The sequence below is a fragment of the Eleutherodactylus coqui genome, chromosome 4, assembly GCF_035609145.1.
Source record: "Eleutherodactylus coqui strain aEleCoq1 chromosome 4, aEleCoq1.hap1, whole genome shotgun sequence".
Lineage (NCBI taxonomy): Eukaryota > Metazoa > Chordata > Amphibia > Anura > Eleutherodactylidae > Eleutherodactylus > Eleutherodactylus coqui.
In genome coordinates, this window is record NC_089840.1 from 16,542,674 (window position 1) to 16,561,028 (window position 18,355).

Genomic DNA, 18,355 nt, shown 5'->3' on the forward strand with positions numbered 1-18,355 from the left:
GCTGTGTCCGGTATTGCAGCTCAACCTAAGTAAAATGAGTACTGTGATATCAGGCGTGCAGAATAAAGGCATGGTTTCAGGAAGAAAGTATAATATAAAAGGTACTTTACACACACTTAACTCCAACTAGGAAATGAACAGAAACACGGAAGTGGTGGGAAAAAAAAATTGTCCGTAACCTTCTTTACTAAAGCTACATAAAAAACATGTTAACGCAACTTTAAACCATAAACCCTAACTTAAAAACCTCTAGAATATAAGCTCAGCCAGAGCTTCAAACTCCACCAACATCTTCATAGACTGAAGTACATTCAATTGCGAATGACTTTACCCCTAGCTCTTAACAAGAAAAACCATGACCAACCAACAAACCGCAATGAAAGGATGGGGGTGAGGGTCATTTTATTTCACTCCTCAGGGATAAATGCGCAGACAACCCCCTCAAGCTAAGCCCATTATAATCATGTTAAAATGCAATCACATGGACTACTCAGGTACCCGATGATTCACCCTTGGTAGGGGCCATGGAAACCTGCCACATATCAACACTCTAGCATAGGCCAAGGCCTCTACCACTCGGAAAGGGTCAGCACAAAAAAATTCCTGCCATTACTACTTAAAGGATTCACAGGGATAGTCATACTCTCATATGGATCCCACCTTAATGTCTGGGACATAATAAGACACTTTTTGCTAATCTTATAGGTCCCCTCTAAAGGGGTTGTATCAACTCTAGCTATTTTGCTGCAAGAAACAGAGGGCTTGGTTCATTGCATAGTGGCCTGGGTTGGTACCACAGGCTGAGTCACATTCATTTCAATAGGGTTCAATGTATAGAGCTCTCTGCTTAGTCATTTTGATTGGACTTGCATTAAAGACAAAACAGTGAATAGAAAATGGCCTTACCTGCAATGATATTAGGCTTTGGTGGCATTATAAATTCATACATTGTTGGCTCAGAATGACCAAGCCTGTTAGTTGCTATGATCTGAACTTCATAACCCATATTCCATTGTAGATGTTCTAGGACAATATGGTCTTTATTCCCCAGGAACTTTTTCTCCAGCCATTGATCTTCTTTGTCTTTCTGTGGAACAAAGTAAGAGCTTTTATTATATTCATTGCACAAATGAGCCCAATGAAACTGTGAGGATTAATACAGTATGTGGAATTAATACAAGCAGTCAGATTACTACAAAGGGTTTGTTCAGATCCTGATAGAACCAATCATTTAATATAAAAAGTACATTTACATTGCAGAAAGTGTGTAATTTCAACTTTTTAAACGGGATTAAAGTTGGGGGCGGACGGGGTAATATTAAGTATAATATTGAGTATAATTAGTAGACTGATGCATCTTACAACACCCAGAACTTTACTTTTGGCAGCTGTACAAAAGGTGCTCTTGACATCTGCTAGTTTAAAGTATACCTACATTTCCAGGTTACCTTTGAGAATCAGCTGCCATTAGTGATGGGACATTAGTGGAATAATCCGTTTGTGTCAGTGTTGGGCCGATTTTATGTAAATCATTGTGAATCAGAATGGCCCACTCCATCCCCCATTAAAGTCTACGGGAGTAAAAATGAGATTCACTAATTTGCACTCCAGAAAGTCCCCAATTCAGCAAAAGCATCTTAAATTGCCTGGGAATATAGCCACATATCTGAAGAACACTGTGCTCCTCTCAAAAATTGTTCAAAATAGTGTACGCAGTGGTGTAGGGGTCAACTATAGCACAGGGGTGTCACTGAAAACAAATGAAGGCCTACATAGGGTCTCATAGAACAAAAATTGTGCCAAAGAAGACAGTAGGTATGCTGCTTGTTTGCAAAAGCAATGTCATAAATGTTACAGAAAGAAATTCTGCCAGGGGAAGACAATACTCAAGCATGGACCTGCTCCAAGGAACAGCTTTAGAGCTACCAGAAAATTTCTCTACAAAGTCAGCAGGTATGCTGCTTGTTTTTCAAGCACTGTTATAAATTTTGCAAGATAAAAATACCAGCCCAGGGGTCTTCTCCATAAAGAAGCTGTAGAGCTACAGCTGTTTTTTGTGGTTTAGGAAATTTTCCTTTTGGGAGAAGGAGGGGACATGGCAGAAGCAGGAGAAGGAGAGCAGCAGCACCCCCAGCAACAGCAATTTAAGGGCACAGTGTGGTCTTCGATATAAATCTATGCTCAGTCATATGTGAGTAACAAGTGCCAGCGTGCCAACTAATCAGTGAAATCTGCCACAGGGGTGCAGAAGTCAGGTGAAATCCACGCCTGGCTCATTTATATAAACATCACATGATCAGCATTGTTTGTGGGAGGTGGATGCTTCTGTCTGTTATCACACACCAGCTGTGCTGAACACCCTTTCTGATGGCACCCTGGCAGCGGGGTAGGCAAGCACCTCTAAAGAATGTTGTGCAAGCTCTGGCCACTCATCCAGCATCGACACCCAGAAGTCAAAGGGGACAACACCATGTCTGAGTGCATCCATGCGGGAGCTGTGCTTTTGCTGCAGGCTACAATAGACTGATAAAATTATGCCACGCCTTTGTTAGACTTCCCTTGTGACCCATGATAGTGCTGCTGTGGCAGCTTCCTGCCCATCTGTCATAAGCCACAGAGCTGCAATCCATTGTGGATGCATCCCAATGGCCATTGGAAATACTGTGCGGAAGAGGCTTACCAATCTATCCTGATAATGCTGCATTTTGAAGTCCCTCTTCACTTCTGAAATGAGACTTGTCATGTTGGCCTAGCAGTGAGGATCAAGAAGAGTGGCCAACCAGTAATGATCTGGCATTTTGATGTGGGCTATGCAACAGTCCTTCTGCAAGCATTGCAGCAAAAAAGTACTTATATACCTCAAAGTGACTAAGGGCAATGGCCCATATTCTTTGAGATCAGGCCTGAAAGTGTCCTCTGGCTGGTCCTGCTATGTATGTAGAATAACTGGGGTTAGTAATGAATGGAAGAAATGTTGCGTAGACCCCTCCCCTGGGTTGCAGCTTGTCGGTTGTGACAGCGTTGCGGCACGGTGGCCTAGACACAGGCCAAGATCTGTCACCTTGTTATTAAGGACAAGGGTTAATGCTCCATGTGCAGAGACTGCTAGTGCTGTCTCTCTTTGCTGCATTATGCAGCTGGATTAGTCATGCCTGGGAGAAGGTTGGAGGTGGGCTTCTCTAATTGCTGAGCTAGTCCTCAGGTATGAAGTAGCTTTATATTATCACCCCTCATTGTGCTCAGTGCTGCTTATTTAGCTCCATAGAGGAGTATTGGAGTTCCTCTATGTTGGGTGTACTGCTACATCCAGATAAGTTGCTGCAGTTACTTTTCAGTTGTATTTCGGTTTTCATTTTTGTTTTGCTTTGTTGTTCGGTATGTCTCTCCAGGGGTCTCTCTAGGGACAGTCAGGACCCAGGAAAAAGACCGTGGGGCCACCTCTATCGAGGCGATTACTCTGCTTCTAGACAGGGACCCTTCACCCCCCTGCTAGATTAGGCCCAGGCCTCCTTCTCCCTGAAGTGGTGCTACTGTTCAGCATAGTGACTGTTCTACAGTCCATAGTATATTCAACTGCAGTGGTTGTGAACGTCATCCTGCGTCCTCGCTGAGCGTAGTGCTTGTGTGCCGTATGGACATGACACCCTGCCTCTTGATCTATAATATCCCCCTCCTCTTCCTCCCCTTCTTTCTCCTCTATACTTCTCCCATGGGTGGAGAATGTGTTGGAGAAGACACCCTCCTTTTTTGCCCAAAGCCACCCTTCCTGAGGTGTTGAGTATTGGTTGACTAGAGGGTTCAGTGATGTGTCCCAATGAAAAAAACTTTTGATTGTAATTTGTTTTCTAAGCTTCGTGGAATATATCCTTCCACTACCATATATTTTTAAATAATCTAGTTATTAATAGTTAATAGTTGTATAACAATGAAATGAAATAATTTGTAGTGAAAAAGAGACCTAATGTGTAAAAATGAATGCCTTTTTCAGAATCAACAAATGTTCTAACATCTTGGCAACCAAAAGATGTGTTCCCCAATTTTCTTATTGGGTTTAATCCGCATAATATCGTTTTGGAGTCAGTAGAGTGAGCGCTTGCTCCACCTTTCCTAATAAAGTATATATATATATATTGGTGTGATTGGCTGAAGCCACGTGCGCCTTCAGCCAATCACAGCCATTCAATGATGTCATTGAATAGTGTGATTGGCTGAAGCCACGTGCGCCTTCAGCCAATCACAGCCATTCTGTAACTGGCTGACGGCGTGTGTATTAGCTTTCTGGAGGCGGGGATTTCAAGCCCCCGCATTCAGAAAGCAATGCTGCGTCGGGGACGAGGAGCGAGCGACATCCTGCCAGAGCGCGACAGAACGCCGGGGGAGGTGAGTAATGATTTTTTTTTTCTACGGTATGTCTTACTTTCGGGGTACGGCTTACATTGGCCGACCCCCCTGACACCCCCGATACGTCTTACAATCGGGGGTGTCTTACTATCGGGGAAACACGGTAGTAGCAGCCAGACACAGAACTAGTCCTTCATATTCCTCAGCTGCAGGCTAGCTACACCCACACGACCCTCCAGGCAATGACTGACAGTTCTCTCTATGCACAGTATTAAGCAGAGAGCTATCAGTCAGTGGTGGGAGGGTGAGGTGGGTGTAGCTAGGCTGTAGCTCATGAATATTCAGGACTACTTCCTGTAGTCTTCTGTGTATGTGCTGCCACAGATAAAAGGCAGGTTTCTCCAAAATTACTGTACAGATCCTCACATATGTATTACTGTAATCAGTATGATTGTCACTACCTTGTGCTGCCCTCAGAGATGAGTGCATAAAGATGGTGACACAGTCTCTTACTATTTGTCTATGCAGATGAAAAACACAACTCCAACAGCTATGCAAAAAAAAAGTTATTTAAATTTTAGACTAATTTTAAAAAAGGGCCCATAAGAAGACATGCTTTCAGTGATCCTCACTTTCTCAATGCTATATTTTTTGGTTTGTGTTTATGACTAGAGATGAGCGGGCACCAAAATGCTCGGGTGCTCGTTACTCGGGACGAAATTATCGCGATGCTCGAGGGTTCGTTTCGAGTAACGAACCCCATTGAAGTCAATGGGCGACCCGAGCATTTTTGTATTTCGCCGATGCTCGCTAAGGTTTTCATGTGTGAAAATCTGGGCAATTCAAGAAAGTGATGGGAACGACACAGCAACGGATAGGGCAGGCAAGGGGCTACATGTTGGGCTGCATCTCAAGTTCCCAGGTCCCACTATTAAGCCACAATACCGGCAAGAGTGCCCCCCCCCCCTCCCAACAACTTTTACTTCTGAAAAGCCCTCATTAGCAATGCATACCTTAGCTAAGCACCACACTACCTCCAACAAAGCACAATCACTGCCTGCATGACACTCCGCTGCCACTTCTCCTGGGTTACATGCTGCCCAACCCCTCCGCACGACCCAGTGTCCACAGCGCACACCAAACTGTCCCTGCGCAGCCTTCAGCTGCCCTCATGCCACACCACCCTCATGTCTATTTAGAAGTGCGTCTGCCATGACGAGGAACCGCAGGCACACACTGCAGAGGGTTGGCACGGCTAGGCAGCGACCCTCTTTAAAAGGGGTGGGGCGATAGCCCACAATGCTGTACAGAAGCAATGAGAAATATAATCCTGTGCCACCGCCATCAGGAGCTGCACACGTGGGCATAGCAATGGGGAACCTATGTGCCACACACTATTCATTCTGTCAAGGTGTCTGCATGCCCCAGTCAGACCGCGGTTTTTAATTCATAGACACAGGCAGGTACAACTCCCTATTGTGAAGTCCCTGTGGACCGACAGCATGGGTTGCTCCCTGGAACCCACCGGCGGTACATAAAAATATCCCATTGCATTGCCCAACACAGCTGAGGTAGTAATGTCATGCTTAATGCAGGTGGGCTTCGGCCCACACTGCATGCCCCAGTCTGACTGGAGTTCTTTAGAAGTGGAAACAGATGCATTTATAATTCTCTGTGGACCCACAGCATGGGTGGGTGCCAGGAAGCCACCGGCGGTACATAAAAATATCCTATTGCATTACCCAACACAGCTGAGGTAGTAATGTCGTGCTTAATGCAGGTGGGCTTCGGCCCACACTGCATGCCCCAGTCTGACTGGGGTTCTTTAGATGTGATTTCAGATGCATTTATAATTCTCTGTGGACCCACAGCATGGGTGGGTGCCAGGAAGCCACCGGCGGTACATAAATATATCCCATTGCATTGCCCAACACAGCGGATGTAACGTCAGCTGTAATGCAGGTGGGCTAAAAATTCATTTGATTACACTGTAGGCGAGGGCCCACAAAAATTGCTGTATCAACAGTACTAATGTACATCCAAAAAATTGGCCATGGCCAACCAAGAGGGCAGGTGAAACCCATTAATCGCTTTGGTTAATGTGGCTTAAGTGGTAACTAGGCCTGGAGGCAGCCCAGTTGAACGAAAAATTGGTTCAAGTTAAAGTTTCAACGCTTTTAAGAGCATTGAAACGTATAAAAATTGTTTAGAAAAATTATATGAGTGAGCCTTGTGGCCCTAAGAAAAATTGCCCGTTCGGCGTAATTACGTGAGGTTTCAGGAGGAGGAGCAGGAGGAGGAATATTATACACAGATTAATGAAGCAGAAATGTCCCCGTTTTGGATGGTGAGAGAGAACGATGCTTCCATCCGCGGGTGCAGCCTACGTATTGCTTAGGTATCGCTGCTGTCCGCTGGTGGAGAAGAGAAGTCTGGGGAAATCCAGGCTTTGTTCATCTTGATGAGTGTAAGCCTGTCGGCACTGTCGGGTGACAGGTGGGTACGCTTATCCGTGATGATTCCCCCAGCCACACTAAACACGCTCTCTGACAAGACGCTAGCCGCAGGACAAGCAAGCACCTCCAGGGCATACAGCGCGAGTTCAGGCCACGTGTCCAGCTTCGACACCCAGTAGTTGTAGGTGGCAGAGGCGTCACGGAGGATGGTCGTGCGATCGGCTACGTACTCCCTCACCATCCTTTTACAGTGCTCCCGCCGACTCAGCCTTGACTGGGGAGCGGTGACACAGTCTTGCTGGGGAGCCATAAAGCTGGCAAAGGCCTTGGAGAATGTTCATCTGCCTGCGCTGTACATGCTGCCTAATCTCTGCGCCTCCCCTGCTACCTGGCCCTCGGAACTGCGCCTTCTGCCACTAGCGCTGTCGGATGGGAAGTTTACCATCAGTTTGTCCACCAGCGCCCTGTGGTATAGCATCATTCTCGAACCCCTTTCCTCTTCGGGAATGAGAGTGCAAAGGCTCTCCTTATACCGTGGATCGAGCAGTGTGTACACCCAGTAATCCGTAGTGGCCAGAATGCGTGTAACGCGAGGGTCACGAGAAAGGCATCCTAACATGAAGTCAGCCATGTGTGCCAGGGTACCTGTACGCAACACATGGCTGTCTTCACTAGGAAGATCACTTTCAGGATCCTCCTCCTCCTCCTCTTCCTCCTCCTCAGGCCATACACGCTGAAAGGATGACAGGCAAGCAGCATGGGTACCGTCAGCAGTGGGCTAAGCTGTCTCTTCCCCCTCCTCCTCATCCTCCTCATGCTCCTCCTCCTCCTCCTGAACGCGCTGAGATATAGACAGGAGGGTGCTCTGACTATCCAGCAACATACTGTCTTCCCCCGGCTCTGTTTCCGAGTGCAAAGCATCTGCCTTTATGCTTTGCAGGGAACTTCTCAAGATGCATAGCAGAGGAATGGTGACGCTAATGATTGCAGCATCGCCGCTCACCACCTGGGTAGACTCCTCAAATTTTCCAAGGACCTGGCAGATGGCTGCCAACCAGGCCCACTCTTCTGTAAATAATTGAGGAGGCTGACTCCCACTGCGCCGCGCAAGTTGGAGTTGGTATTCCACTATAGCTCTACGCTGCTCGTAGAGTCTGGCCAACATGTGGAGCATAGAGTTCCACTGTGTGGGCATGTCACACTGCAGTCGGTGCACTGGCAGATTAAACCAATGTTGCAGGGTCCGCAGGGTGGCAGCGTGCGTGTGTGATTTGCAGAAATGTGCGCAGATCTGGCGCACCTTTCCGAGCAGGTATGACAAGTGGGGGTAGCTTTTCAGAAAGCGCTGAACCACCAAATTAAACACATGGGCCAGGCATGGCACGTGCGTGAGGCTGCCGAGCTGCAGAGCCGCCACCAGCTTACGGCCGTTGTCACACACGACCATGCCCGGTTGGAGGCTCAGCGGTGCAAGCCAGCGGTCGGTCTGCTCTGTCAGACCCTGCAGCAGTTCGCGGGCCGTGTGCCTCTTCTCTCCTAAGCTGAGTAGTTTCAGCACGGCCTGCTGACGCTTGCCCACCGCTGTGCTGCCACGCCGCGTGACACCAACTGCTGGCGACGTGCTGCTGCTGACACATCTTGATTGCGAGACAGAGGTTGCGTAGGAGGAGGAGGAGGGTGGTTTAGTGGAGGAAGCATACACCCCCGCAGATACCACCACCAAGCTGGGGCACGCAATTCGGGGGGTGGGTAGGATGTGAGCGGTCCCAGGCTCTGACTCTGTCCCAGCCTCCACTAAATTCACCCAATGTGCCATCAGGGAGATATAGTGGCCCTGCCCGCCTGTGCTTGTCCACGTGTCTGTTGTTAAGTGGACCTTGGCAGTAACCGCGTTGGTGAGGGCGCGTACAATGTTGCGGGAGACGTGGTCGTGCAGGCCTGGGACCTAGTAGCGCGGGGCCGCCACCGCCATCATGCTTTTGAAAGCCTCCGTTTCCACAAGCCTATACGGCAGCATCTCTAGGCTGATCAATTTTGCAATGTGCACGTTTAACGCTTGAGCGTCCGTGTGCGTGGCGTCGTACTTGCGCTTGCGCTCAAACTGTGGCGCTAGCGACGTCTGAACGCTACGCTGAGAGACATTGCTGGATGGGGCCGAGGACAGCGGAGGTGAGGGTGTGGGTGCAGGCCAGGAGACGGTAGTGCCTGTGTCCTCAGAGGGGGGTTGGATCTCAGTGGCAGGTTGGGGCACAGGGGGAGAGGCAGTGGTGCAAACCGGAGGCGGTGAACGGGCATCGTCCCACCTTGTGGGGTGCTTGGCCATCATATGCCTGCGCATGCTGTTGGTGGTGCCTCCCCAGCTGATCTTGGCGCGACAAAGGTTGCACACCACTGTTCGTCGGTCGTCAGGCGTCTCTGTGAAAAACTGCCACACTGTAGAGCACCTTGACCTGTGCAGGGTGGCATGGCGCGAGGGGGCGCTTTGGGAAACAGTTGGTGGATTATTCGGTCTGGCCCTGCCTCTACCCCTGGCCACTGCACTGGCTCGGCCTGTGCCCACACCCTGACTTGGGCCTCCGCGTCCTCGCCCGCGTCCACGTCCTATAGGCCTACCCCTACCCCTCAGCATGGTGTATTAGCAGTGATTTGATTTCCCAGGGAGGAAATAAATTGGTGCAAGCCTGCTGTTAAACATAGCTGGCTGCGTATGATTTGTTTACTATCTCCACCCACCACACACGTACACAGAACGCTGAGGACTGACAGAGGCAGGGCACATAGAATTTTTCCCTTTTTTTTACAAGAAAAGGCCCACTGACTATATTCAATCAGATAAGAAATCTGTTCCACAGAAATGCAGTTATATGAAGTGCAGCAGAGCGGTGATTTTTCCCAGGAAGGCAGGAAATAAATTGGCGCAAGCCTGCTGTTAAACGTAGCTGGCTGCGTATGATTTGTTTACTATCTCCACCCACCACACACGTACACAGAACGCTGAGGACTGACAGAGGCAGGGCACATAGAATTTTTCCCTTTTTTTTTTACAAGAAAAGGCCCACTGACTATATTCAATCAGATAAGAAATCTGTTCCACAGAAATGCAGTTATATGAAGTGCAGCAGAGCGGTGATTTTTCCCAGGAAGGCAGGAAATAAATTGGCGCAAGCCTGCTGTTAAACGTAGCTGGCTGCGTATGATTTGTTTACTATCTCCACCCACCACACACGTACACAGAACGCTGAGGACTGACAGAGGCAGGGCACATAGAATTTTTCCCTTTTTTTTTACAAGAAAAGGCCCACTGACTATATTCAATCAGATAAGAAATCTGTTCCACAGAAATGCAGTTATATGAAGTGCAGCAGAGCGGTGATTTTTCCCAGGAAGGCAGGAAATAAATTGGCGCAAGCCTGCTGTTAAACGTAGCTGGCTGCGTATGATTTGTTTACTATCTCCACCCACCACACACGTACACAGAACGCTGAGGACTGACAGAGGCAGGGCACATAGAATTTTTCCCTTTTTTTAAAAAGAAAAGGCCCACTGACTATATTCAATCAGATAAGAAATCTGTTCCACAGAAATGCAGTTATATGAAGTGCAGCAGAGCGGTGATTTTTCCCAGGAAGGCAGGAAATAAATTGGCGCAAGCCTGCTGTTAAACGTAGCTGGCTGCGTATGATTTGTTTACTATCTCCACCCACCACACACGTACACAGAACGCTGAGGACTGACAGAGGCAGGGCACATAGAATTTTTCCCTTTTTTTTTACAAGAAAAGGCCCACTGACTATATTCAATCAGATAAGAAATCTGTTCCACAGAAATGCAGTTATATGAAGTGCAGCAGAGCGGTGATTTTTCCCAGGAAGGCAGGAAATAAATTGGCGCAAGCCTGCTGTTAAACGTAGCTGGCTGCGTATGATTTGTTTACTATCTCCACCCACCACACACGTACACAGAACGCTGAGGACTGACAGAGGCAGGGCACATAGAATTTTTCCCTTTTTTTTACAAGAAAAGGCCCACTGACTATATTCAATCAGATAAGAAATCTGTTCCACAGAAATGCAGTTATATGAAGTACAGCAGAGCGGTGATTTTTCCCAGGAAGGCAGGAAATAAATTGGCGCAAGCCTGCTGTTAAACGTAGCTGGCTGCGCATGATTTGTTTACTATCTCCACCCACCACACACGTACACAGAACGCTGAGGACTGACAGAGGCAGGGCACATAGAATTTTTCCCTTTTTTTAAAAAGAAAAGGCCCACTGACTATATTCAATCAATAATATATCTCTTCTGGCCCTGCCTACACAATTCTGTCCCTGTAGTATTACTGCAGGGCGCAATGCTCTGCACAGCCGATTTTGAAAAAAAAAAAATGCAACACTGCTAACAGCAGCCTGCACAGTACTGCACACGGTTAAATGTGGCCCTAAGAAGGATCGTTGGGGTTCTTGAAGCCTACACTCACTCCTAACACTCTCCCTGCCTAACCACCACTTCTGTCCCTGGACTATTACTGCAGGGCGCAATGCTCTGCAGACTGCCGATTTTGAAAAAAAAAAATTGTGCAACACTGCTAACAGCACCCTCCACAGTACTGCACACGGATAGATGTGGCCCTGAGAAGGACCGTTGGGGTTCTTGAAGCCTACACTCACTCCTAACACTCTCCCTACAGCAGCACCAGCAGCAGCACTTTCCCTCAGCTAACTCAGTCACAAGGCATCTGAGGCGAGCCGCGGGAGGGGCCGACTTTTATACTCGGGTGACACCTGATCTCCCCAGCCACTCACTGCAGGGGGGTGGTATAGGGCTTGAACGTCACAGGGGGAAGTTGTAATGCCTTCCCTGTCTTTCAATTGGCCAGAAAAGCGCGCTAACGTCTCAGAGAGGAAACTGAAAGTAACCCGAACACCGCGTGGTACTCGTTACGAGTAACGAGCATCCCGAACACGCTAATATTCGCCCAAGCATCAAGCTCGGACGAGTACGTTCGCTCATCTCTATTTATGACATATTTCATATTTGAGGTAGAAAGAAGAATGCAAGCTATATTCCAATCCGAGCTTTCCTCTTGATTGATTAGATATACAGTTTGCCTCATGACACCTTAGCATTGAGATGGTTAACAACCAAAAGGACTATGTTGGCTTGAATACGATGCTTAATTTCTAAAGGTCAATCAACAATATTAGTGCTCATCTGCCCCACCATTAGGGTGCGTTCACACGAGCGCATAAACGGCGCGCTTTTGCGTCCAATCGTATAAACGTGACCATCTCAGTCGATGGTTTCCAATGTATTCGTTCGCACGGGCGATTTTACGGCACGTAAAAGCGGCAACCCGAAAAAAAGACGGAACATACGCGACCGAAATACGCGCCAACGCATATTCGATGGCCGAAAAGATAGTTTGCAGAGTAGGTACAAACGATAATACGCTTTCTAGCTCTGGTCATGATTGCCGAAAAACGTTCTTTCCAGCGATTAAACGCTGCGCACGTGCGAACGTAAATACGCCTACGCTCGTGTGACCGTGCCCTTACACTGGCTAATTCAGACTCCACAAGAGATGAATGATCATTCATATGATTGTTTGTTGCCCTTATACAATCACACGGGGAGATGTGCATTAGACAGCTGTAATTTTTTGTGGCTGCACAAAAGATGAAATAAGCCAATAAACGAGCATTTGCTTGTTCATTGGCTGATTGTGTGCAGCTTCAATTGGGCTGAAAATAAAGTAATTGCCTAATCCTGCAACAATTTGTGCCCAGTTGTTGGCCTGTGTTGAAGGGCCTTAAGTAGGCCTGTATACAGATATAGTGATGGCTAAACACTTGTCTATCCAGCAGCTATCTTTCCCAACCTTCCCATAAACATGCAACTTTGTCTCCAGCATGTATGTCTCTTGTATGTAATGAGGGGAGAAAGTAGCTGCCAGCCACCTCTGGCAGTGGCTTATCCTCTGATTCTATCTACACCACCATCTTCAGTCAGGGAAGAGATGGGTCTCCGCAATATGCATGATCAACTGGTCTCTTTGAAACTCAGCCAACCAATATCTAATGTTTTATGACCACGGTTACAGCTGCAGAGTGTGGTTTTGAAGTACATTCAGAGAGTTCAAGTGCACCCATTATCTTAGATGCCTTAGAGCAGTGATTCCAAACAAGGGTACTGTGGTGCCATAGCAATATTAGGGATTAATTAGCAGCTAATTGACATTGGGTGAGGCAGCAAGATGAGGAGGTGGGTGAGGCAGCATAATTTTGCATTTCAAGTTAGTGTTTACCTGCAGCACTTTCTCATTCTACTTCCCATAGTGGTAATCTGGTCATTAGTATTATAGAAAGTGGGACAGTGCAAGTCCAACCCAAGGTGCACATTTAGGCCTCACCTGCCTCTTCATTCTGATGCCCTGCCAACTCAGGAAGTTGCAAGTGCATGTCAGATGTCAAGGACTTGCATGAAAGTAAGTGTAAAGAGTAAAAGTAAGTGCAAACCTCTCTCAGTGAGAGGAGAGAGAGAGATTTCAGCACACATATATTGTGATGGGGTGGAAGAGCCTTAACCATAGGTATACTATTAGGGAGGGTGAAGAGAGACATTTGTCCACGCTTATATTGCTAGAGAGAGGAGAAAGACATTTGGCCACATGTGTACTTTTGTGGATGGTGTAGAAAGAGCCTTGAGCGATGGTGGATCTCAGAATGTGATTATGTTACGACGGTGAGGTATTTTTAGCCGTGTAATATTTTTTGTAAAACATTATTTTGTAGGAGTGCCCTGAGGTAAAACATTTCTAGGGTGTCCTAAGGCTAATAAGGTTGGAAAACATTGCCTTAGGTTGCTCTCAATCATAGATTTTCTTTAAAAGGAAGGCAAAACATAGTTCTCCAGCAATCGTGCTTCAATATGATATTTCAAGAAGCATAATTCCATAATATATACACTTATAAAAAGGACATACACACCTGAACAAGGAAAAGTATGCAAGACTGATGATTATCCCAACAGGGAACAAGATGAAGTCATGAAACAATGCAAATGAGACACTTAAAACAACTACTTAAAACATAAAAGAATCTTGCGGCTAGATAGTGAGACAAAGTATAGTAGAGCTCGCTTTTTAAAACCAATTATCTACAAGAGCTCCTTCGGCCGCAGCTAAATTGGAAATAGGAGATTTTCTCAATTAATTGCCGTAAACCATCAATAGCTTGGCTTACACCTGGTAAAAAGTGGGGCCGATAAATACGTTGTTTAAGAAAGAGGCAAAGTTGCATTTTTATATGTATTCTGTAATCTGTGTTTCTTTACACAAAATTATAGCTTTCAAGGACTGGCAAGAGTCGTGTAGTAAAGTGTAAAGCAGAGGAAATTCCTAAAGCGAAAAAATGGAGGCAAAAGCTATCACAGAGCATAGAAAGAATCTACTGTAATATTAGAAGATATTCAAAAAAGTAAAAATAACAAAAGCAAACTAGAGAATTACACACTTTAATCTTTCATTCTTGCTATGATTTCAGTCGTTTTACGTTTTTTCTTCTTTCTTAACTCCTCAGAACACCATGAGACAAATATACAAGCGTATCACTTGGGATTAGGGACCTTGAATTCAGAGACTTTGTATTTAATTACTGCTTATCTATTTACATTTTTGCATATATTACTTTTATCTAATGTATCTGTATGATCCCCATGTAGAATGTGCACCACTATGGACAATGCCGTCCAGCGTACATCTTGGGCCATGTATGCAGTCCTTAAACAGTCGATAGATGGTGTAGGAAGTAGGGCTTTGGGTTCCTGAAGAACTGGGCCGACTTTGTTGCTGGCTACAGACTCTACCTTAGGGAATTGTTGCATCTCAACTGGGGTGGATGCAGCTGTGGTGGAAATGAAGATGGCTAGAAGATTGGAAGATTGTTTAAACTAGGGAATGGGTAGAGGGCAATCACAGAGATAGAGGGGGAAGACCGCATTTTCTGAGATCTGGAACTAAGTACAGAGATTGGGGGTGGAGCAGTGGGAGGGGTTAGTACCATTAGAATTAGCGGAACAGTTAATGGGATATGCTTAAAATAAAAAAATACACCAAATCTTCTAAACTGTATGGTGACTAATGCTAGAAGTCTGACCAGTATGGTTGATTAACTGGAAGTAATAATATCTGAGAAAAAGTACGACATAGTGGAAATAATGGAGACCAAGTTGGACGAAACATGTGACTGGGTGGTGAACTTACAGGGTTACAGTCTGTAAAGGGGGAGGTGTTTGTATTTGTGTAAAATCCTGTTTAAAGTCCACATTTCGGGAAGATATATGTGAGGGAAATGAGCATGTGGAGTCTCTATGGGTAGAGATTAGAGATGAGCAGGCATGCTTGGTTAAGGAAATTACTCGAGCGAGCATCAGCATTTTCCAGTAACTGCCTGCTCGTCCAAAAAGATTTGGGAGGGCGGCAGGGGTGAGGAGGGGGTTGCGGGGGAAGGGGGGAGAGAGAGAGAAATTCCCCCCTCCCCCCCCCCCGCCGCCCCCTGCCCGCCAAATCTTTTCAGATGAGCAGGCAGTTACTTGAAAATGCCGATGCTCGCTCAAGTGATTTCCTTAACCGAGCATGCTCGCTCATCTCTAGTAGAGGTACATGGAGAGAAAAACTATGGTAAAATCCTCTTATGAGTTTTCTGTAGGCCACCAAAAATAACAGAATCTACTGAAAATGTATTACTGAGGCAAATAGATGAAGCAGCAAATCACAATGAGGTAATTATTATGGGATACTTTAATTATCTTGAGACAAACTGGGAGATTGAAACCTGCAAATCTCATAAAAGTAACAAGTTTATGCCAGTACCTATAGATAATTACCGTACTACACTCGTACAAGACCCAAGTAGTGGGAGCCATTTTGGACTTAATATTAAAGGGGTTGTCCCGCGCCGAAACGGGTTTTTTTTTTTTTCAAACCCCCCCCCCCCCCCGTTCGGCGCGAGACAACCCCGATGCAGGGACTTAAAAAAAAAACAGCACAGCGCTTACCTGAATCCCCGCGCTCCGGTGACTTCTTACTTACCGGTTGAAGATGGCCGCCGGGATCTTCTCCCTCGGTGGACCGCAGGGCTTCTGTGCGGTCCATTGCCGATTCCAGCCTCCTGATTGGCTGGAATCGGCACGTGACGGGGCGGAGCTACACGGAGCCGGCATCCTGCACGAGCGGCCCCATTGAGATAAGAAGAAGACCCGGACTGCGCAAGCGCGGCTAATTTGGTCATTAGACGCCGAAAATTAGTCGGCTCCATGGAAACTGGGACGCTAGCAACGGAGCAGGTAAGTGAAAAACTTCTTATAACTTCTGTATGGCTCATAATTAATGCACAATGTACATTACAAAGTGCATTAATATGGCCATACAGAAGTGTATAGACCCACTTGCTGCCGCGGGACAACCCCTTTAACCAAACGACATGACAGAATAACATAGGTGCAGGTTGTGGGGGCACCTGGGAAATAGTGACCGTAACATAATAATAATAAAGGCAATGAAGAAGCACTAAAAGCCTATAAGAAAAAACATTAATTATGTAAAAAGAAGATTAAAGCAGCAAATCCTGCCTTTGCTTTGGAGCGGCACACTGCCCCCACTGCTGGTGTGATTTCTGGGAGTCCACTGCATACGACAGTCGGTCCCCCCCTAGTAGTGGTACGAGGGACAATGACAGCTCAGAAATATGTTCTTGACATCTTGCAGCCACACATGTTCCTCTCATGGCGGCTTCCAAGAGGCAGCAGGATAGTTCTCGGCTGGACACACAAGGGGATCACAGGTAGCCCCCATAACATTGTTACAATTCCATGGCTGCCCGGTCACCAGATTTATCACCAATAGAACACATATGGGACCCTCTGGGACACAAACTTCGACATCCTAAGAGTTTGCACGATCTAGAGGCTCAGTTACAGCAAATGTGTACTGATATACGATATACACAGTATTGATGATCAATTGATGTAATAACTATTTCATGTAATAAATTAATGTAAGGGTACCTCAACATTTAGCGGAATAGAGGCGGATTTCCCACTGATGCGAGTTTTGACTTCAACCCTACATTTGGAGGGACTAAATCAGCTGTGGATCCCTGTCAAAAATCCGCAACTAAATTATGTGGATTTTGATATGGATTCACAACCAAATCCACAACACAAAACATGCAGTAGATTTTGGTGCGGATCCACACTATAATCCACTGCATGTGAATGTGCCCTTATGTATTTAAATTATTCCTAGATAAATTCTAAAAAATTAACCCTATACTTTACAATCACCTAACCTATCTAAACAGTATAAGTGATTGTAATAGAAGGGGTTAATGTAGGGTTAGTATGTGGAAAGGGTTCATATGTGGTTATTAATGTCTGGTGCTTTACACATTGTGTTCTCCTCTCTCCTCCAATCTCACACTGGCAGGAGAGTTAAGCCTCGTTCACATGAGCGTGCATTTGCACGTGCGTAGGTGCGCACAAATCAGCGGGTTAACGCACATGCCAAAACACGCGTGAACGAAGCTTCGTGCAGCATTTTCCTCAATGGGACCACTGCTGCTGCTGGCGCCCCCTTTGATAGCATTGGCCTGCTGGCAACCCCGCAGTGATTTTTGGGGCAGGGCTTTAAATATAAGCCCTTCCCTGAAAATTATCCCTAGCTGTAGTTAAAAATAAAAAGAGCTCTAAAGCTCTTTCAGATTTTAAATCCCTGCAGGTGAAAGGGCTGCGTCTGTCAATCACAGGCTGCGCTCAGCCATTCATTGAATTCATTGCTGAAAGAGCTTCAGAGCAGTGCAGGGAGAACAAATGGCTAGACGCGCCTGAGCCCGGGCAGCAGCGGACAGGTGAGTATATATATATTTTTTTATTTTTAACTACAGCTAAGAATGATTTTTCAGGGAAGGGCTTATATTTAAAGCCCTTCTTCGAAAATCACTGCAGGGGTGGCGGCATCCTATTGCTTTCAATGGGGCCACCTGCAGTGGCATCCCCATTGAAATCAATTGGAGAGCTTCGTGATCCTCTGCCACAGCTTTTACAGCTGTGACAGCTGTGGCAGGGGATTCCTTACTCCCCGCGGGGAGTCCCCTTATCACTGAACACTTGTCAGTGTACAGTGATGAGGGGACTCCCCATGGAGATGAAGAAATCCTCTGCCACAGCTTTCACAGCTGTCACAGCTGTGGCAGGGGATTCTTTACTCCCCACGGGGAGTCTCCTTGTCACTGAACACTGTGACAGTGACCTATGGTGCACGTGTGTCCTAAGTTTTGCAGGTATGTGTGTTTGCATGCCTGTAAAACATGGACAAGTGAACACACCATGGGGAACCAATGGTTCTTATAGATATGCAGTTTTGTGCCGATGTATGTATGCACATAAACACGCTCGTCTGAATGAGGCATAAAGGAGAGGGGAAGAGGCATTGATGCAGCACTGACATGCAAAGAAGTTTGTAGTATACAAACTTTTCCAGCCAGCGCTGTTATTGACTTTCAG

The 18,355-nt window shown here is 46.5% G+C and overlaps 1 protein-coding gene across 1 annotated transcript in view; it reads right to left on the reverse strand.

Moving 5' to 3' along the window:
- Positions 1-18,355, reverse strand: part of NCAM2 (neural cell adhesion molecule 2) — a 455,107-nt gene that overhangs the window by 57,258 nt on the left and 379,494 nt on the right. The window contains exon 15 of the mRNA XM_066599100.1: positions 907-1,087. Coding sequence (XP_066455197.1) covers positions 907-1,087 — 181 coding nt within the window. The remainder of the gene's footprint in view (positions 1-906; positions 1,088-18,355) is intronic.